At 44.5% G+C, this 21,456-nt stretch overlaps 1 protein-coding gene across 12 annotated transcripts in view; it reads left to right on the top strand.

Annotated features, from left to right (window-relative positions):
- Positions 1 to 20,351, top strand: part of PRR5 (proline rich 5) — a 94,044-nt gene extending 73,693 nt beyond the window's left edge. For all 12 annotated transcript variants that reach the window (XM_069806948.1, XM_069806944.1, XM_069806938.1 and 9 more), the window contains 2 exons: positions 16,206 to 16,344; positions 19,210 to 20,351. In XM_069806948.1, the coding sequence (XP_069663049.1) occupies positions 16,206 to 16,344; positions 19,210 to 19,760 (690 nt within the window). In that variant the 3' untranslated portion in view covers positions 19,761 to 20,351. The remainder of the gene's footprint in view (positions 1 to 16,205; positions 16,345 to 19,209) is intronic.
- The last annotated feature ends 1,105 nt before the right edge of the window (positions 20,352 to 21,456 follow it).

The raw sequence follows: 21,456 nt of genomic DNA, 5'->3' as shown, positions 1-21,456 counted from the left end.
TCTGCTGCGCCTGCAGAAGAAACAACTATGTGGCACAGTGATACACGACACGTATTGTGAAATTCATTAACTTGGCACTACCCAATTATTAGAAGCAATTAAAAGGTAAACAGTTAATCATGTGACAGAGCAGGATTCAGATTATGTGATTTGATTTAAACAGTTATTTCTTGGGAGCCTTCTCCCATTTCCAGTGAGCTACTGGGTGGCTGTGGCAACAATTCTGCAGCACAAGGTGACGATGATGTGGCAGGTCATGCCTACGAGTCGGGCGTGTGGGCAGTTGTGCTGAGCATCCCTGGTATGTTATGGCTTTGCTGTGAGTGAACCATCTGGTCGTGGTGGCATGGTTTTGCTGAGAAGCGACCATCCATCAGAAAGGGTGGGAGCTGTGGTGGGGCAAGCCAGGGGCACAGAGAGGGGAGGGAACCACTCCTGACTCATGTGCACTTCAAAATGGATCCAGAGGCTTCTGGTTTGAAGTCAGTAGGCACGGGATTGTGCTTTAGTGCTCTGTGATCCAAATGCAAAAACAAGCATGCTGCAATCAAGCAGATGCTGGCAAGAGAAAAGCTGTAGTTGAGCATGGCTGAAATCAGTCAGAAAGGTGTTTTGCACAATACAGCTGTTGTACTTGGAGTGGCTCTCGCATGAAACCAATTAAATTTCTTCTTGAGCAGCTAAGAGCTGTCAGCTGCTTCTATTCCCAGCCACCATGTATCTCCGAGCCTCCTTAACTTGCTAGCATGGGTAGATGGGCCTTTGTGCACTGGGCACTGTATAAACACAATTAAAATATGGTCTCTGCACTAAAGATCATGCAGCCTGATGCAGGAGACGGTAGGTATATCTGGTCAGACAAATGGGGGACAGAAGGAAATGAGGAAACAAACATACTAGAAGTAATTTTATGACAAATAATACATCGTTAGCCTTAGTGGTCTAGGTGTCCTCTAGAGACTAAGGGCAATGTGGTCCTTCTTCTCCTCTTGTTGTAGGTTACGTGTTGGGCTCCAAGAAGAAAAATACATCCCTCATTCCTCCTGTATCACTCATGAGCCTTTCTTGTGGTTTCCTTGTTTAGTTGGAGAGAACAAAACCTTGGAAGAAGCAGTGGGGTACTTCCATCGTTTCTCAAAAGACTGAATCACATTAGGACAGATGTTTAGGCAGTATTAAGCTCATGCAGCTCTGCTAAAGCCCCTGTATAGTAGAGGAAGAATTGGGCAGTAGTTTTGCCTGAAAATCTCTAGAATATGGTTATATATGTAGCTGTGTTGTTAACATTTAAAACAGAAGCAAGGAGAAGGTTTGCTCCATAGAAGTGGCTGTGTGATACTATGTGAATTAAATTAAAGCACCAGCCAGCATTAAGGGAAGCAGGGACAGTGGGAAAATACTTTCGTTTCAGTAGTAGGGTCATATCGACAACAGGTAGGTCGGGGCGTCTGTTGGTTTCAACCACATAGGTTTCCATTACATGTGGAGCTATCTGTTGCAAGATAGATCTTGCAGGTTGTTGCAAGAGTTGCTGAATGCTGCTGAATTTTGCCAGAGCGTGGAGTTGCCAGTGTGCATGTGCCTGGTGGGTGATGGGGACAAAGGAGGGAAGGTCAGCCTTTCGGAGCTACTCCTGCAATTACGTCCCTAATCCGCCTACTGTTTGCATTTGGGGAGTACACTGCTAAGTGCTCTCTGGCTGTAAACTCGGATTTTGTATGCTTGTATTTCTTTGTTTCCTTTTACCCTCTGCATGCTGGGTTGCTGAGACAGTGTTTCTGCTCTAGATCCAGTCAGTTACTTTCCAAGTATTTTGAATTGGCAAAGATTTTTTTATTGAAATTTAATTGTTCTGTAGAAAGGTGTTGCTTTCAGAAAAGCTTTTGCTGCAAGCCAGGAGGGCTCCCTAAGGCCCGGCTGCTGGGCACCTGGGCTCCAAAACTTCTGTGTTCTGGGATTGATGGAAGCTCGACCTCCTTGTGCAAGAGAATAACCACAAAGCACTCGCTCAGCAGCGTGCTGCTCAGTTCCCAGTTCTCCTGGTGGGTTGCTCCCTGCCTGCACGAGCAGCAGGCTGTGGGCAAGCAGCTGTCCTGAGTGGCTGGTTGCCTGAGCAGACAGCTGCCCACGGGTGGTGTCTGAACCACGCACCTTCTTAAGCCAGGATAGATAGGTGATCTCGAGGTAATCTGCTTTCTGGCTCACAGGGATGAGTTGTTGGTGATGAAAATGGTGTTGCTACCAGAAATAGCAAAAATTTAAAAAAATCCAGAAGGCACAGCTGACATGTCTGCTCAGTCTATTCAAGTGTATTTCAGAAAAGAAGAAAATTTGTGGAGTAGATTCAGTCACCTGTGAATGATGAAGCAGCATGGAGGATGCTGAGGGATGAGTGTTCATTAATGATTTAAAAGGGGAGTGTGGCTGTGAAAGGCAGTGTCAGAAATCCTCTACAAGTAGGTAAGGGCAGTCAGGTTAATGTTTGCAGCTCTTCAGAAGGATTTCTTGGATGTTTCTTCAAAAGAGCCTGGATGCACTGAGGGAGGGCTCTGCAATCCTTTTTTCTGTTTGAGTACCCACCTGAAAATAAATGCAAGATGGATTTTCTTGTAATAAATGTTAAATGAGAAAACACTTAGAGCCAAGACTAGGTAAAAGACTTGAATGCTCAGAGTTAAAAGTCATCAATTCCCCAGCAAGGTTAGATGAGCTTAATGTGTATAAATCAGCAAGAACTTCAGGAGGGAGCCTAAAAAGAAATGAGAAGCTTTATTCTCTTGGACATTAAACATCACATCTAATTATTTGGTAACTTGCAGGGTGGTCTCTGCATGGGGCTGCACATGCACTTCCGTGCACGTGTGTGTTTGCCCGCGAGTGTAATGTGGTAGTGCTAAAGCATTTGTAAATGCAGATAAACTAACTCCAGCCCAAATTTATTCCATAAACAGCTCTTCAGAGACGCTCACCTCTGCATAGATTTCATTTGGTGGGTTGTTTCAAAGTCACATTAGCTTATTTGACTGAGATGATTGCAGCTCTCATCTGTGCCCAGGGGAGTCACTTAGCCAGGAATCAGACAACCTCTAGCCCTAAAACTATGAAAGGCAGAAATGCATACCATTATTTTTGTTGGATCTTTATTAGCAAACTGGCTGTTCAGCTTCTGCAGGATCCTAAGCACTGTATTTAAAGCCACAAAGTAACTTCCTATCTTTTGCTTATCTTCAGTCTTTATCTTCTGCTTTGTCTTTTACAGTCTCATATAAAATGTTTAATAACAGTTTAAAGAAAAATAATACATTGGATTTCTGTGGGTCAGGGGAATACTAGCCTGTTCTTTGTGTTTGATCCTTTCTGGAAAGAAAAATCCTATTGCTATCTTTCTGCAGCTAGGCCATTTGAAAAACCCTCACCAGCTGAACACAAGCCGTGTCTGGGTGTTTTGTCTTCCTTATCTTTTGTCTGTGTCTCAGTGCCACCAATGAAAGGAAGAGAGAGACAGAGCAGCTTCTCACGCTGACATTGACATAACTTGGCACTTGCTGGAGATTAAAGTGAATATGACAAGATCTTTATTTCTGAGGCAGTCACAGGTATCTGAAGTGCTGACTTTTGTCAATATGGCAATGGCAAGCTTCTCTGCCTCTCCCTCCTGTGAATGCTGTTGCTATGAGAAAAGCAAGAGGCAGAGATGAGACAAGACATGATTTAACCCTTAAAATATTCTAGGCTTTACCAGTTTGCCAGTGGCTTAGGATAGAATGAAGAGAGCAAAAAATAACGTGAGGCAACACTACCAAGGGCTCATAACGATACAACCATGAATTGTGCAGCTGCATCTGTCCAACACGTGCAAAAGGATACCAGTGCCTAGGAATGGACATGTAATGCACAGGGCACAGCCTCCTGTGGTTGTAAACCAGTATAAAATTATTAACCTAACAGGGGTTATTCTGACTTAAAGCAATTGAGAGTTTGATGCACAAGTCCTAGTTTACACATTTCCTCCCACCATGAGATATACCTGTTTGTGAACACACATAGCATAGACTTCAAGGTTTACTGAAAATGAGTCCATTATGAATTCCTAGCTGAGCTGAGATAGCCCTCCGAGAGGGGAAACCGCTTTCTTCCAGCCTGTTCCACTCTGTAAAGATGTGGTCTCCATTTCCCCCAGCCCAGGCACATTTTCTCTTTCTGCCTCTGGACTGCTGCAGAGAAACCCCTATGGGGAAGAGGGCACACACAGTTTAAATGGATCAGGTTCTGCTTAGTCAACACAGCCTTGGACAAAGCAAAATTTAGTCCCTGCTTGAAGCAGTTTTGATGCTGTTTTGAGTCTGTTTCCTAAAGGCTAAAAAATGTCTGAGTTGTCTCCTTGGGATGAAAGTGGCATGAATCATCAGGGAAACCCAGGAGGAAGTACTTGAAATTTTCTATCCTGGCAAACACAGACAAGTGGGCTAGGAGCAGGAGCAGGAAGATTAAACTCCTAGTCCTTGACCCCTTTCTGCTCCCAGTTAAGTTTGATGCAGGGCATTTCTTTTTATCCAGATGTCTTTTCAAAATGGATCAATTGATCTTGTAGTCCTTCTCAAGTGAGCTCCCAGTGTTTACTCAACATTTTTATGGGACTTGAAGCTCTCAGGTGGAGAGTCCTCCAGAAATGCGAGCCCCATTGAAGCTAGTAGAAGAACACGGGCCAGCAATGTGCCCTTGCTGCAAAGAAGGCTAGTGGTATCCTGGGCTACATTAGATAAAGTATTGTCAGCAGGTCGAGGGAGGTGATCTTTCCCCTCAGCACTCGTGAGGCCACACCTGGAGTGCTGTGTCCAGTTCTGGGCTTCTCTGTACAAGAGAGACACGGACATACTGGAGAGAGTCCAACAAAGGACCATGAAGATGATAAAAGGACAGGAGTGTCCTTTTTCTGTGAGGAAAGGCTGAGAGACCTGTGACTGTTCAGCATGGAGAAGAGAAGACTCAGGGGGATCTTATCAATTGTTATTAATACCTGAAGGGGGAGTGTAAAGAAGATGAAGCCAAGCTCTTCTCGGTGGTGCTCAGTGACAGGACCAGAAGCAATGGGCACAAACTGAAACACAGGAGGGTTCCTCTGAACATAAGGACACACTGTCTTACTCTGAGGGTGACTGAGCACTGGCACAAGTTGCCCAGAGAGGTGGTGGAGTCTCCCTCCTTGGAGACATCTGGACATGGTCCTGGGCAACTGGCTCTCGGTAGCCCTGCTTGAGCAGCAAGGTTGGACCAGATGACTCCAGAGGTCCCTTCCAACCTTAGCCATTCTGTGAACATCAGGATTTCATCAATGTAAGTGGAAAAATTCATCACTCTCTCCATGTCCTATCTGTTTTCACCCAGTTTTCCACCCTTGCTGGCTTAGGCTGGACTGCCCGCTGATGTCAGTCAGCATAGTTCCACTTAACTGCAGTAAACATTCAGAGTTAAGCTGAATAATTGTTGCCAACAGTCTGGTCCTTCTCTGTCAGACAGCAGAAGGGTTCAGCATTGCACTTGCTCACCTCCTAACTAGGAAAGCTGCAACTACACAAGAAAAGCACTTAGCAAAAGTACCAAAGAAATCCATCCTTTCCCCTGTTCAGAGGACTCAGTAGTTAGGCTTGTTCTTTATTTCTGGAAACTAGCTATTCTGTCAATTATTGACCATCTTCATCTTGTTGGTTAAATAATTTCTAGCACAGATTGTTTATGCTTAAGGCCTCCGCAAAGTCCCATGCAGCAAGTTTTTACATCACGGTTTGCCAGAAGCACCAATGTATTCAACAAGAAAGCCTGCACTGAGCATGCGCTATTTCTTTTTTTTTGCCCATGCGCTTCTCCTGCTATCACTGTTAGCAAGAAAATGCTGAATTTAGTTAACTTTTGGTCTGACACTGCACGGCTGATTCTACGCACCGTGTTACCCTTGGTGTTAAAATTGCAAAGGCTGAGAAGAATCTGTTATCACATCTGATACCTCCATGAGTTTACTCAGGAGCTTGCATTTACCCCATGTGTAAATGGAAGCCAGATGCTACTCCACAAATGTAATTCCATTTGTATGATACTGGGGGATTTGCTCTGCAGGGCTGACTCCCAGGGAACAAGGTGGATAGTTGGGATTGAGGGAGCCCAATATCTCCACCTACTTGGGCTTCCTGATTTTGTGTTGAAGCCTAGCAAGTTCCTGCAGGGGGTATAAAAGCGAGATCTTTGAGTTCTTCAGTAGAATGTTGTGCATGTCAGCTGAAGGTGGAGTAAATGTGAGCAGGAGACTCCCATGATGATGCTCCTCCATGGTGCAGTAAGAGCAGGCTCTGAACAGCTGTGCACAGGACAGCTTCGGCTGTTTGGGCAATAGTTGCTGCTCCAAGAGCCAACTGTGGTCTCCTCCAAAGCATGAGGCTGGGTGATCTTGGTCAGTGAAGTGCCACAGTGCTGTAGAGAAGACAAAAATTCTGCACACCTGGGGACCACTCCTGAAGCCTCTTCTCAACCAAGTAAACCATAATGTAACTTTGCTGCCATAGGTTTGTGTGTGAGCATTGCAATATCAGTAAAAATTAGATGATTAGCTATTAGATGATACTAAGTATGTGCATGTGTCTATCCAAAGGATGATGGAGGGATGCAGACCTCAATCCAGAATGTGACCCATAGCATAACTGAGAGCACATGCTATGCCACCAGTGGTGGACATGGCAACGACTGGTGGCCCAGCTGTCCCCAATTCCTCCTTACAGTGATTTCATGCCTGCCCTGAGACCAGGTTGCTCTGTGTTGCTCAAGTTTGAGAAGGGTAGGTATGATGCAGTGAAAGGTGTCACATGCACCAAAGTGGGATAACAAGTAGTCGTGGCCTGTAAGGGCATTGGTTTCCAAATCTCTTACAAGCAAGGCTGCTGCTGTCTCTTTGGCTAAAATAAGAAGCAGATCTTGCCGTTTGTGTGGTCACCAGGGTGTGCACTGCAGTCTGCATGCCCTTATCAATTCTCCACCAGCAGTGTTGCCTGAGTAATGTGTGTTTTCCCTATAGATACTGTTCTGTGTCTGCCTTGTGGTATGTCTTGTGACTTTTAATCTCAGCTTTCTCTGGGAGTAGTTAGGCAACTATTATCATCCAGTATTTGTCAGATTATTGCTGCTGCATGTGTGTTTCTCTTAGTCATATTGATCTGACCTGTTGCCAGTTAAAGAAAGAAATGTGGTTCTTAATGCATTTTTCTTTCCTCCAAGGAATCTGCTACTTTTAAGCAGAAAATAGTTACATTTCTTAGCTGTTTTCCTATGTGGTTAAGAGAGGACAGTACATGAGGCCAGGACCTCACTTTGCATTTGGGCCTGACCCTGTAAACACTTCTGGCAGCATGTTTCCTTTCACATAGCACCAGGTCAGGACTGCTTCAGCAGGTAGTAGGTCACAGCTTTTTGTTGGTAGACCAGGCTGGAGGCCAGCCATCAAGGACGCCCCAGCAGCCTGAGGTTCAGGGTGTGTTACTTGGCCATGAGCAGAGCCACACACAGCTGTTCCATCGGCAGAGGACTTCGCTCTTCTGGGCCATCAAGTGACCAAGAGTAGTGATTGCTGAAATGACTTCATTAAATAATCCAGAAGTCTGGCTTTTACTCCTTTCTTTCCTGAAGTCCAGAAGTTGGTAACCCAGGATCTAGTTCGCAGCTCTTCCTGCGTGGTGTCCCCTGTGGTAGAGCTGCTCCCATGTCAAGCACCAAGACATGCTGTGCCTCCCTCGGTGCTGTGTCTGCTCCTGGCAGGGTGCTGGGCTTGGGTCCAGAAGGCCTGCTTGCTTTGCCCACCTTGACCTGGGGGAAGACAGATTTTTATTTATGTTTTATTTTGTTCTATTTGATTTTATTCTGTTCTATTTTATTTTTCATTTAAAAGCTATCCATCAGTCTGTCAGTTGAAATAGAAGGCAGTTTTCTGCACCGGTACTTACTTACTCATGTAAACTTGCTGATCAGCTGAAGCATTAAAGCTAAAGTTGAGTGCTAGATCGTTTAATCAATGACCAGTGTATACGTCAGCATGTCTACAGTTGCAGGTGGGCATGAAGTAGTTTCCACCGTCACATCCAATTGTTAGGGTACACTTAGACACTGGAGATATCTTTTAATATATACTTTATTAGGTAAGAAATCCTGTAATACTCTGTGCTAAAGAAAGAAGTGAAAAGCAACTGAGTGATACCACCATTTCTAGGTGTTACTAGTGGTGGGTGCTATTAGTCAGAACTGGAAACTGTAGAGGACCTATGACCTTTTATAAGTACTCGGCAAACCATTAAGTTACTGCTGGTCAGTTATAAGCAGTTTGGTGTTTAATAGTGGTTTATGATTATTTTCAGACACAGATGAGTGAGGAGTTACCTGGGGCAACTTGCAGTTGTCCGGCCAGAACTGAAGCAGCCTGCAGCAAAGATGAATACAGGGAGGTTCACACAGCAGGGGAGCTCAGCAGATGACAGGGGGCTTGGCCAGGGTCTGAAAGAGGAACACAGGATGGATGTGGGGTATTTTGAAACAGCAGATGTCAAGGGGGTGAAGCAAAGGGTTAAAACAAAAGGAGTCAGGCATGAGAGAGTCAGGGCCACGTGGAGATCCAGCTAAGACACCGAAGTGGAATAACATAAGCCAAGTATCAATGAAAAGCAGCCAGGTAGCAAAAAGAACAGCCAGCAGCTAGGTTTATTTCTAGCCTCTTGGCATGCATGAGACATCCCCTTGAGGTGTGCCTGATAGCCAGAGGACGTGACAGCTTTAGCTGTAGCTCTTTTGTTTCCAACTGCTGTGATTTATGTATTCAGTTCTCTGGTCTGGTGCCTCGCCTGCCATTAAGAGGGCGATGCATTGCAGGATTTTTAGGGTAAATCATTTTTCAGTCAATGTAAGCCACCAGTTCCCAAGATTTCAAGACAGTTGGATGAAGTGGTGAATATACCATTCTTCTGCTGGTGGCTGCTTTGCCCACCAGAAGTACTTGAGAAGAAAATTTCATCTTTGTTCTACTTTGTGCTGTGCTAGCAAGCACTTGTGAGCAGGCTGTAGTTCAGAGAGTGATGGGGCAGAAACTGATGCAGCCTGCTTGGTGGTGCAGGAGCAGTCTCTGCTCCTAGGGCTGTACTTCATTATTGGACTCCCTGGGCAGGTTATTAAAAGTGGGGCTTTGCCACCAGTTTTTGCCACTGAAACAGTGAGGTTTTGCCATCTCTTTGCTCCCTACTACAGGTAAAAAGGAGGCATGCAGCTTCACATCCAGTTTTTGTGGTGAGAAGCGAGGGCCATAAGCAGCAAATGATACACAAAACCAAGTCCCTTTCTGCCACATGACTGGGTTTCATGAGCCAGGTCTTTTCCATAAGATGTCCAACATCTGGTCACAGGAGCATGGGAAGCCTAAAACTCTGCATCCTAATTTAGCCAGGCTGTCTAATGAGACATACCAGGCCATCTGCAGCCTAAATAAATAGTTTTTCATGGCTGTGACTGTCTTTGGGGATTGCTTCATGTCTGGGTTTCTTACCAGAGCCTGAGGAAGTGAAATAGCCAAGACCAGGTGAAAAGTGGTGGAAGGCACATGATTAATTTCTGGGCTCCTTTGCAACTCACAGCCTGAACACTTCCTCGATGGGCTGGGCTTTGTGCAGCCAGGTTTATGGTCATTTCAGAGCGTTGTTTAGAAGTGCTGATACTATCTGGGTTTTTTTAGGTGTCTTTTTTTACCCAAAATTAAAGGATTTCACTTATGGTGATGAATAAAAAGACAGAGCTGGAGCATCAGGGACTATGCAGCAATGACCTCCTAGTTGCACAGGGACAGAGGCTGCAGGCAGGCTTGCATCTTACACCGAGTTGGATTGATGGCACGTCCACCCGCCTGTGTGCTACTATCACTGTTCACTGCTTATGAAGAGAAGACCAGGGTGTTAAAAATTAATATAATAGGACAGAGAAATAAGGAGTTGTGATTGTGGTTATTTCATTGCCGTGGTAAAATAAAGCAAGGACATTTGATACTTTTTTTTTCCTAAGAAAAGCTGTGGCAAATGTTACCAAAATAGAGTTTAGGTTTTGGGTAGCTTTGCAAGTCATGTAGCCTGTGCTTAGATAGAATGTTGATCATGGCTTAATAGTATTTTTTGTTAAAATATATGTGTGTTCATTAAAAAATCTTCAAAGCAATCCCTCTTTGTTGTACAGCATGCAAAAGGTTAAAGTAATAAACCTTAGCCTCAGGCAGGTTTTAAGGTTGTGTTTGAGGAGGACTCTTCAAGTCCTTAAATGCCTGCCTGGAGTGGCCTCCACTTTAGGACCTCTTTGAGGCTTAGAGGCGTCCTATATTTTGAAAAAGGAGTCTGTGGCCTTACATGGGGTTACAAAACCCCCAGCTATTCTTCTGAATGTATCTGTTTATTCGCAGTGCCAAAAGACAAATTTATTCTTTCCTCTGTGCTTTCCTAAGAAGCCCTTGTGCCCTTTAAAAACTCAGGAGGAGTTTGTGGTTAGCTTACGGAATTAACAGGGATGGAAACCTGAGCAGTTCAGTGTGTCCATTCTTACTGGAATGACTTATGGTTTTGACTCATGGGGTTTTGTTCTCAAACACAAGGAATGTTTTGTTCCAGCAACATACTCAAGTGCAGCAATGGGGAGCATGCATGCAGCCAGTGCCACAGTTCAGCAGATGGGGCAGTAACTTCATGAAGGAGCTACCTCAATAACCTGTAGTCTTTAGGGTATATGGCCCTTCTGGGAGTGCTTACAGATTTACATATCAAAACCAGTAGTGCATAGGGTCATTTTAATGCTTTTAAACTATGATATACAATTCTTTGTTTCTAAATGATTTAATTACAGGTTAATGAAGTAAGGGACTTGGATACTGTGTTACATGTAGAAATACATGTCTCTGTTCTTGATGCTGAGCGTAGACCTTTTCCATTTGCAAGGGTATTCACATATTCGGGACTCAAATCCCCATTATCCCTGCTTTGAGAGTAAGGCAGACTCTTGTCATAATATTACATTATAATCCTTCCAAAGATAATGAGGTGACTCTTGTTGCATTTCAAAACAGTGTGACCAAGATGAGGATTTCATCTAGCAGCTACACTGTTCCAGAAGTACTAAGGTACTTGCAGCTATTTGATATTGAGCTATTTGGGCCCTCAATTGAGAAATAAATAGGTCAGGCAAGGCCTTTGAAAGGAATTTAATAGATACATCTCACACTTGCAGAGAAGCATGAAACTCTACTGCTAAAATGAAATTGGGTTCATGAAAGGTCACGGTTATCTTTTAAAGAAAGTTTTTGCATGTCTGCAGAGCAAATATTGCATTAAAGATAAGGGTAGAGCCTCTGTTTTACTGATAATGCTCCCAGTTTTCATTTTTTCTTCCAAATTATGATATAGCTTCCTGCAAGCTAAGCAGCCAGCCTGCTGGATGTGACTTGTTTTATTGCTATATAGTGATATACCAAACTCAAAAGGCATCAAGCAGTAAATACAAGAAGAACCATGAGCTGCCAAAATAACGGGAAAATACTTTTTTTATTATTTTATTGGTGACTTTTAAGTCCTGCCATCAGGTTTTCAGAAAGTATTGTAACACGGATAATAATCCCAAATTGGCTTTACTCTAAAGCTAATTTTGCCTTTATAAGCACAATCACGTACGAATTTGAGAAAGAGTCTAAAAAGGACTTCATATATCTTTAAGTATATATAGATATCCATGTAGATAGATGTATAGATGTCTATACATCTATCTATCTATATTTACATACAGATATACAAAGCATTTATAACCATACTTTGCTCTATCCTAAACTTCCACCAGAAGTGCCTTCCCACTGAATTTGGTGTCACACAAACAAGTGGTTTCAAGTGTGGCACAACGGATGGGGTAGAAACCTCTGGTAGAGAGAAGAGTTAAATTGCATCCTTGGGGCTTGCAGCTAAAGCAAAACAGAAGCTTCCCCTGGCCTGCTAAAGCTGATCTGCTTTAGGAGGTGTCCATCCTTCCCCTTGAAGTTCCTTGCCTCCCTCAGCCCCACAGAGTGCCGAATTACAGTACCCTCTGAAGTGAGGTTTGCACGCTGCTGTTGGTAACAAGAATCGGCAGGTCAGTCGCCGTTCAGAGTCCTTTTCTAACCTAGCTCTGCCGGATACTAGTGTCGGTGAGGCAATAAGAGCTGGGACTCTGCAGCCCCCCCAGCCCCATTCCCGGCTGCTCAGAGGTGCCAGTGCCACAGCAGTCCCCCCTCTGGCTGCCCTGCGGCTGCACCAAGGGCACTACCAGCCATGCCTGGGGTTCACGAAAGAAGTGAAATTGGGAGAACTGCGGAATTGGAAAGCCCCACTTTCACAGTAGGGTTGTGGGGCACCCCTGCCCCTGTTACTACCTTTGGTATACCTCAGCTGACCTGTTGTGGGCTGATGTATGAACCTGTAGCTGCCTTCTTCGTGGGCCGTGATCTTAAAAGCTCATGAAGAGAAGCAGGGGCTGCCTTACACCCCGTGACCAAACCTTTGACAGCCTACAGCCCAGACCATGCGGTTGGGACACTTCCCAGCGGTGTCATGTTGACACAGCTGCAGCGAGGACCAGCTGGCTCTGGGTCAGGGGACATTCGGCTTCATGAGCGGCACGTGGTGACTGCAGCATGGTGCTGCCCTGCCCGTGGGCAGGGGCTGTGTGGCCAGGCGGAGGTGGCCACAGCTTGCTCTGAGCCTGCAGACACTCCTCTGGGCTACTCCGGCTGGGGTAATTCGTAAATAAGTGATGGCGTCGTTCAAGTCATATGGAAAGTTTAGGTCTGGAAAGCTGAGATAGTCCTTGCTGGATATTGGGAGGTATTTGTATTTGGTTAAATAGAGGCCCGGAGGATGTTTGTCATTGAATAACATAGCAGAAGGAAATGCAGGAAAAACACTCTTTTACAAGTTCAGGACGTGGTCTGCAGCCTGCTACGCTCCTGCTCTCACAGAAGCTCCACGCCGAGAAAATGGTTTAAGGGACCTGCCCCATCGGGCGCCTGCAGGAAGGCCCAGAACAATGGCCAATGCAGGAAGGATGTCGCAGGTGGATACGGCACATTCGTGCCAAGGTGCAGAGCAGAAGACAAGTCACCACAGCTCCAGCGGACACCAGATGTTTTGTGACTTTTCAGTATGTTCTGAAAAGCATCCTGTGGATGATCGCAGAGCTGAGGAATAAGACTAATGGTGGGCTGTGATAATACTGGGTGGTTTTACGCTGTAAAGGTAAAACCTTTACAAAAACTGTGTGTGTTTGCACAGCTGCTCCCCAGCCCCGTGATGGAGGGATGTTGCAGCAGCTGGAGCTTGGGGGTCAAGTCTCCATCCTCTTAGTTCACCCCAGGAGCCTACCCGAACTCAACAGAGCTACTGGAAGCCTCCTTGTATCCCTGCCAGAGCAGCAGTCAATGCAGAATACAGCTCAGGCTTTTGAGGTGTTCATCAGGGAAGAAGGAGTGTATAACAGAGCAGACAATTCACAACCAAGAGGGAAACCAAAAGAGCTTTTCAGGCGTGTAAGATCAATAGGAAATCAGATGGCATTAAGATGCCACTGGGCAAGGACACTTTTGTCACTCTTATGGCGTTGCAGTTCTGCTAGTGGTAAGAGCTATTTTGTGGGCAGCATGGTACTAGTGAATTACCGGGTTTCATTCTCCACAGTTGATATTTAGCTACTCTCTTTCACAAGTATCAAAAACACTTAAAGGGCAGAAGAGTAAATAAAGCCTTACCACAAAGTCTGGGCACAAGCAACGCTAAATATCACTGGCTTTTGCCACTAGTATTATATATCATGTTGTTGTGGTTTAACCCCAGCCAGCAACTAAGCACCACGCAGCCGCTCACTCACTCCTCGCCACCGCAGTGGGATGGGGGAGAGAATCAGAAGGAAAAAGGTAAAACTCATGGGTTAGGATAAGAACAGTTTAATAGAACAGAAAGGAAGAAACTAATAATGATAATAATAATGAAATGACAATAATAATAAAAGGATTGGAATATACAAAACAAGTGATGAACAATGCAATTGCTCACTGCTCACTGACCGATGCCCAGTTAGTTCCCGAGCAGTGATCCCCCCAGGCCAACTCCCCCCAGTTTATATACTGGCCACGACATTCCATGGTATGGAATACCCCTTTGGCCAGTTTGGGTCAGCTGTCCTGGCTGTGCCCCCTCCCAACTCCTTGTGCCCCTCCAGCCTTCTTGCTGGCTGGGCATCAGAAGCTGAAAAATCCTTCCCTTAGTATAAACACTACTTAGCAGCAACTGAAAACATCAGTGTGTTACCAACATTCTTCTCATATGAAATCTAAAACATAACACTATACCAGCTACTAGAAAGAAAATTAACTGTATCCCAGCCGAAACCAGGACACATGTTCAGGAGACCAGTTCCGGAGGCAATTGGTGTGGGAGCCTGGAGCGGATGGCCTAACGCACTGGCCTTTGCCGGTGGGTTATGAGCTCGATATGATCGTGAATATGTAGTAAGGTAGCAGGCATGTTGCCCTTCTGAGGGCTGAAAAGTTCTTGGCTAAATCCCAGCAAGACAGGGTGGGGAACCCTGGAGCAGATCTCAACATGATAAAAATTGAGACCCTTCCTACTGTTATTTGAAATGTTTTCTCTGATATAGTCCAACAATGACTTGGAAATAATACATGCACCTTCACTAAGTCTTCTAAATTATTCCTGTGTTATTTTTGTCTAGTATAAATTGGTTGAATAGCCATGGGCTTATTCTGCTGTTACTTTGGTGTTTGCAAGCTTTCAGATTCACTGCATACGCCCTTGTGTTCATGTTTGTATTTGTGACTCTCCCAAAGTTTTACAGGACATAGCACATCTCTGAAGATGTTATTCATTATTTAAAACCTGCTGAACCATAATCCAAATTCTATCCATTTCCTGTTGGCCATTATTTATTTTCCATTCATAAACTTTTATCAAGTAACTCCAGGCAGCAGCCAAGAGGTGAAGTAAGCCATTCACAAACACGTTGCAGGCTCATAGTCACCCGTAGACACTGGCTGGTGAATCATACTGAGCAGTGAATACATCCTGAACATCAGGATCCTTTCACATGCTGAAGGAAGTGTTGCAATTTTACTCATCTGATCTGCATATTGCTCTCTGGAGGCTTTCATCCCAACATGTTTCTTTTTACAATAATTCAAGGACATATTACGAAATCTGGAATTCTGCTAAATTCAAGCAAACTTCTTGCTGAGCATGGCATTTAGAATCTTAATTTTGCAACAAGATACGTCAAACATATGGCTACATAGCAACACACTAAAATGTGAATTTACTTCGGGTTCAGAATCCTACACATGAGTATGCAGGGTTCTGCTCAGACAGCGCAGGAGCACGCATGCTGCAGCTGTAAGTGGAAGGGACACTACAGCTCTACGGAGTTTTCCTGTCACCTCTGCAGCCTTATAAGCCCATTTGTGGGTGGAAATGCAGAGTTAACAGCTAAGGGCAAAAGACTTTGCCTATGGGTGAATCTTACCATGCTAGTTATAACATGACTTTTGCCTGGATAATGGCAAGTGCCAGGGAGGGCGTGAGGAAAGAGATACAGACCTCTTCACTATAAATATTTCTTAATGAAAATATCGTGGAAGAAATATTTCTGGGAGTCTCAGTTTCACCTTTTTCTTAACCTTGTTGGTATTGCTTAGATGGCAGTGACACCCTGTGGTACCAGCCGCTGGTGCAGCACTCAGCAGTAGGTAGTTCAGAAGTCAGTGTAAGATTGCAATAACAAAAAGTCCAGGGATGTTTTTAATTCATTGTCACAGACCACAGCTTCCATCTTCCCTGAGTGCCTTTGCCCTAAGCAGGATGTACCCTTCTGGATTTAAATGTCCTGGGAGTAGCTACTGCCTCTTCCTGAGCATTTGTGCAGTGCCTGCATGGTAACTCTGCCTGGTTCGACTCACCTCTTGTCTTTACAGTAAGAGGAATCAGTGGTAGTAACAAACCAGTATTGCATCACGGTGCATCTTTGCTATATAAGTTAGTGCTGCCTCTCTGCTTGCCCCAGTGAGCAGGAAAGCTTGTGGTTGGAGAGGACAGCCCTCATCTTGGATATTTTCTCTCTTTCAGGGGGTTCATGAGTCAAAAGGTGTGACTGAAGATTATTTGAAACTGGAATCTCTGATCCAGAAAGTCGTTTCTCCTTACTTGGGCACATATGGACTGTATTCGAGTGACGGACCCTTCACGCACTCTTCCTGTATCTTGGGTAAGAATAACAGAGGCTCAATTTGACACAGCACAGAGGGCTTCACCAAAACCTTGCTCCGCACAGGGCCAGGGCACACACAAGAGGAGACTGCCAGTACTAACGCAGTGTGGTCAGGCTCCTTTTCTGAGGGCATGCTCTTTGCAGTGTGCAAAGTCACAGTGAAACTTGCCAGTGGCAGAAGGTGAAACCAGATCATCATAACAGCGCTCAATGGGTCTGAGAATCTAGAGTGTGCTTAGCCTTTCCAATCTACCTTTTAATGAGAGAGCTTTAACACAGGGTGCTTTATGGACAGTGAGAGGAAGAAGCAAGAAGCCATTTCTAGAGTGCTGAATAGTGTCTGTTCATTAGTGCACAAAGATCATACAAGGCTGTTTAAAGCAGGGAAGAGAGTAGGAATTTGTCTTAGAGAAGACTAATGGATAAGCCTTCAAACCTATGAAAGCTTTCTGCAGAGTGGAAGATAATAAGCTGTTCTCCATCCCAGTGGAGACAAGAAAAATAAAGTGGACCACACACATAGCAGGGGAAATTCAGATTACTTGGAAGGAAAAGTCTCTAATGTCACATAAACCGCATCTAGAGGCTGTTGAATCTTCACTGCTAGAGGCACTACATACATGTCACATATATAGGCAACCATAAGGAGCAAGGTGGGTAAACATGGTCCTGCCTGTTGACAGAGGCTGAGTGACCTTGAGTGCCTTCCAGCTTATTTTCTATGATTCTTTGAGCTCTGAAGCATTCAGTGACCTCTGTGAAGGCATGATTTGGCCAAGACGAAGGTCTTTTGAATATCCCATGTAGTAATTCAATCTGTTGAAAATGCAAGGGGGATACTACCAGCGTAAATCAAAAAGGAAATGTGGTAGTACCTGAGTATTTTAATGTAAATACTGTGATGGCCTGCTTGAATACAGAAAACAGAGGGGAAAAGAAGTTCAATTGTGTGTTTTCTATGCAGTCAATTTAATCTGTTTGCTTGTCAGAAATGATCAATAAGGTGGTTGATTTTCCCTTGAAGCTGAATGGAAAAAATGGTTGTATTGCAGTAGGCGTTTAAGAAACAAATCAGTTTTACGTGAATAAATAGAGGCCAGTTATTTATGGAAAATGGTTCAGGATTACTACTTTGTATTCATTGCTTGCCATTAAAAGGCCACAAGCATTTAAACGGAGCCCCAAATTGATGTTTTCTGAATACAGGCTTTTGTATGTCAGGACAGAAAAAATGCACCCAAAGATAATAAAACTCCAGTGAAATGGATTGTTAAAAAATAAATGTTGTATTACATGACTGCAGAAGATAGGAAGGTTTTGGTGGACCAGGCACTTCCCCTTGCTGCGGTCTGGGGTGTGGATCTGTAGCAGTACCCCCGAACAGGTCTTACTATAGTCAATGATCCTGGATCCAAGGGAGTTGAGTGCCTAAGTCTCTGCTGCTTTTAAAGTAATGCATCTAGTTCTGTCCAACTAGTTTGGTAGCGTGATTTAAAGCTGTGACAAATTGTCCTTGGGGCTGGTGAGGCCACTGACCTCTTTTCTTCCCTGTCTGGTCAGCACACCCAGCCTTCCCTTCCAGCCAAGCCTTGGTGTGACCAAAAAGCCAGAGTTCCTGTGGCAGGGCAGCCCCAGGGAACCTTTTCTATTTGCCAGGTTCAAACTCCTAACAAAGCAAAAGTCCAAAGGTGAACTTGGCTTAGTTGATTTCACTGCTGAGGCAGACACAACTGCAAAATACAGTCTTAAGTACAGAAACTGGTTTTTTTAGTAGTACAGCACATGATTGGAATTTGCGTCCAGGTGAGCACATAATTATACATAAGTAAAATTTTAGAAGAGACTAGCATTTGTAAAGGAAATTGCGTGGTTTGCAGGGGAACATATACCGGCATACTGATTTAAAGCAGACAATTTATATGCAGTGGCTGTGGTTGACTTGCAGAGTGTAACTTGATTCCCTTCTCCAGCCACGCGCCTTTTGTGGGGATGGCAGTGAGAGTAGCAGGAAGAAAGCTTCGAAAGTGAGACCTATTATTCACATCACTTTTTGTTTTTAGCACAAGTGAGTCTGAGCACTGAGGTCCGCAAAAAGTTTGCATAATGATCGTTTTGATCTAGCTGCCAGAGAGCACTCCAGCCCAAAACCACTGGTGGAGGATCTCTGTGCTGACTTGCTGCCACCTGCTGCTCATTCTTTGGAAAGAGCCCACTTGGTTAACAGCAGCATTCATACCATCACTGCCGGATTGAGTGCAGGTTTGTTCCCCAAAAAGGTTGCTGTGGGCACTGCCCTCCAGTTAACGTTTCCAAACACTTTTGGTGCTCTCTCCTTGTGTGGTCTCTGACTGATGCTGTGGATCTAAGTTTTTCCAGAATTATTAGTAAGACTGCCTGTCTTAATACTTGTGCCCCAAGTTTGAAGGGACCTGATTTTCCCAGGGTGAGTGGGAAAGTTGAATTTCAACTACTAGAAATTAGTGATGACCTTTATAGCCTGAACAAGAACAGAATTGCAGTTTCTGTTCTTGTCTAAAGAAAGTATTTGCTATTGTTTATTCAGGTCTCCCACAATATTTAGTGTTTTACTCCAGCTGCTGACGTTGTATGAATATAAAGGAATCTCAGCTATTATTTGTAAAGATAGGTTTGGAATCTTCAATACACTAAAGAAATATAGGAAATCTGAAGCCTATGGATCTACAAAACTATCAAAATGTATTCTTTTATAAAAGTTTGTGTCATTCAAGAAAAGCTCATGAATATTCAGGCCTTGACTTTTCTTTTGAACACTCATAATTATTAGTACCATGAAAATAGGAGATTTTGTGGATATCACTCTGGATCTTTCTCTATTTACAGAGAAGCGGTTCTTCAGGCGCTCAAAATCAGGTGACATCCTCGCGAAGAACCCCGTGGTGCGATCAAAAAGCTACAACAACCCACTGCTGACACCGGTGGCCGAGTATGAAACCGAGGGCATGGCTGCCAATGGAACAGGCATCCGAAGGCACTCCGTTTCGGAAATGACCTCCTGCCTGGAGCTCCAGGGGTACTCCAACCTCACCACCATCATGGACAACGGTTCTAAGAGCTCCATGACGGCCACGAAAAGCTCGCTGCCAGGAGACCAGGAGAGGCCCAGCACCGGGTCAGTGCAATGCTCTAGCAAACTCAGCACAGTTGAGCAACAGAAGGGACTCTTCCACTCAATGGACGACCCGCATAGGTCTTTTGAGCTGGACAGGGACCCCTCCTTGATTCCAGTTCCTTCTTCCAGCCCTGAGAACATAGTGGATCAGATTCTGGAGTCGATCGACTCTGATTCTGAAGGCATTTTTATTGATTTTGGCCGAGGCTGTTCCAATTCATCAGCATACAATGTGGACGTGAACAGACAGAGCATCATGTGAAGGATATTGGGAGACAAACCTTGGGGTTTAATATATATGAAAGTTACTAACGCATTGAGTCGGACTGTGAGCAAGCTATATGTGTCTAGGGCAGAACCTCTGTTGTAGATCATCACGGCTGTACTAAAGTACGCAAACACAAGTTTACAGCAGGCAGGAATCTGCTGTGAGGGGGAAGAAACTCCAACCACTTCTCCTTGTCCCTGTCACTCTGCAGTTGGATTTCCTGTTGTCTTTATAAACTTAGGGGTTCACAAGCTGACAAGTGTCTGGTAAAATGCTATTGGTGCAGCTGGCAGTGTTTGTTCAGTAAAACAGCCTAGCAAATGGCCGTGTTCACTTTTAATTTTCTCAAGAGATTTCCTGTAGACAGCAGGTTGTTCTCTGAACCGTAACACCTCAGCCAGAATAAAAACATATCCTTTTAAAAAAACAAAAAAACCCAGAGGCTGTGGGCCTTCATGCCACAGAATACAGTGATAAAGAAGTCTCTTTTAATCTTTTTCTTGTACATCTTGTATGCACTCCTTTGCCTAGTGGTGAGTTAAGAGTTCTTGAAGAAAGGCAAATAAACAGAAATGTGCTACCTGATGTCATGCGATGCCTCGTGTCTCATGTTCTGTTTCACAGCCAATATCTTGTGTCTGTGAGAGAGTTGTCTTGAAACTGGCTTTTAAGGCCATGTTTATTTGCTCTGAACGTGGCAATTCCAAGAAATCTGTGCACTGTTGACTCCTGGAGCATCCGTTGTATGGAGAGATTCCAGCAGAATTCAACTTGTTTCCTAAATAAATAAAAATATGGCCTTTCGGTGGAAATCCTCATTATATATTTATATTCTTAAGGAAACACAATAATGCATATACTGTCAATTATGTATTGATACTTGGGGAGTGTGAACCTTGCAGCTTATCTCATCCTGAGCACTCCCAGCTCTTTGATTCTCCCTCGCAGTAACATGGTGGTGTAAGAGCTGTGTGAGTGGTTTTACAGAGGATAGATGCACATGATACTAAGGTGAAGTAGAAGTCCTGATGTGTGATAGATTTTTGAGCAGATGGTTTTACAGTGAAGAAAGAGCTACTTCAGCTCACTGCATTCTAGGCCTGTCCGCTGGAGGAGTCACTTGGTAACTCCTGAGGTTCTCAGCAGAGTTTTGTCATCAGTTTGGTCTGGCAGCACCCGGTGCTTAGCTCAGATGCTCAAGGACTCTACGGCTTCACTCTACGCTTGCACTGCTGACCCCAACATTCACCAAACTCTTCCCCAGGCTTTGATTATGTTTCTAGGCTCCAGGCCCCACTTCTGATACTTAATTTCCTTTGGCCTCACTACTTGATCTTTTGGAAAGTGTTAGCTCAATCTTTTGCTACCGTCCTGCTTCACTGATGGAGATTTCAGCTTCTGGATAGATGTGCAGGCTCCCCATAACACAGAGATTTGAGAACCTCAGAAGCCAGCTGAGGAAGGAGCCCCATAAATGAGGCAGGGGTTTGGTGTCTGGTTTGCTGCTTTGTGTTTGGCATGTTCAGCTGTGCAGCCTCCCCTAGAGGCAGGCACTTATGTTAGGTCATACTTTAATGTTCCTTTTACACAGAGATAAAAAATTGCTTCAATGTCCCAACAGCCTCAAACCTAACGGCCAGGGAACACAACTGGATGGGACCATCTGATGTGGGGAAGAGTCAGTGCGGAG

This window comes from Haliaeetus albicilla, chromosome 19 (assembly GCF_947461875.1).
Source record: "Haliaeetus albicilla chromosome 19, bHalAlb1.1, whole genome shotgun sequence".
Taxonomy (NCBI): domain Eukaryota; kingdom Metazoa; phylum Chordata; class Aves; order Accipitriformes; family Accipitridae; genus Haliaeetus; species Haliaeetus albicilla.
Note: the sequence above shows the minus strand (reverse complement) of the source record. Positions and strands in the feature narration are given on the sequence as shown.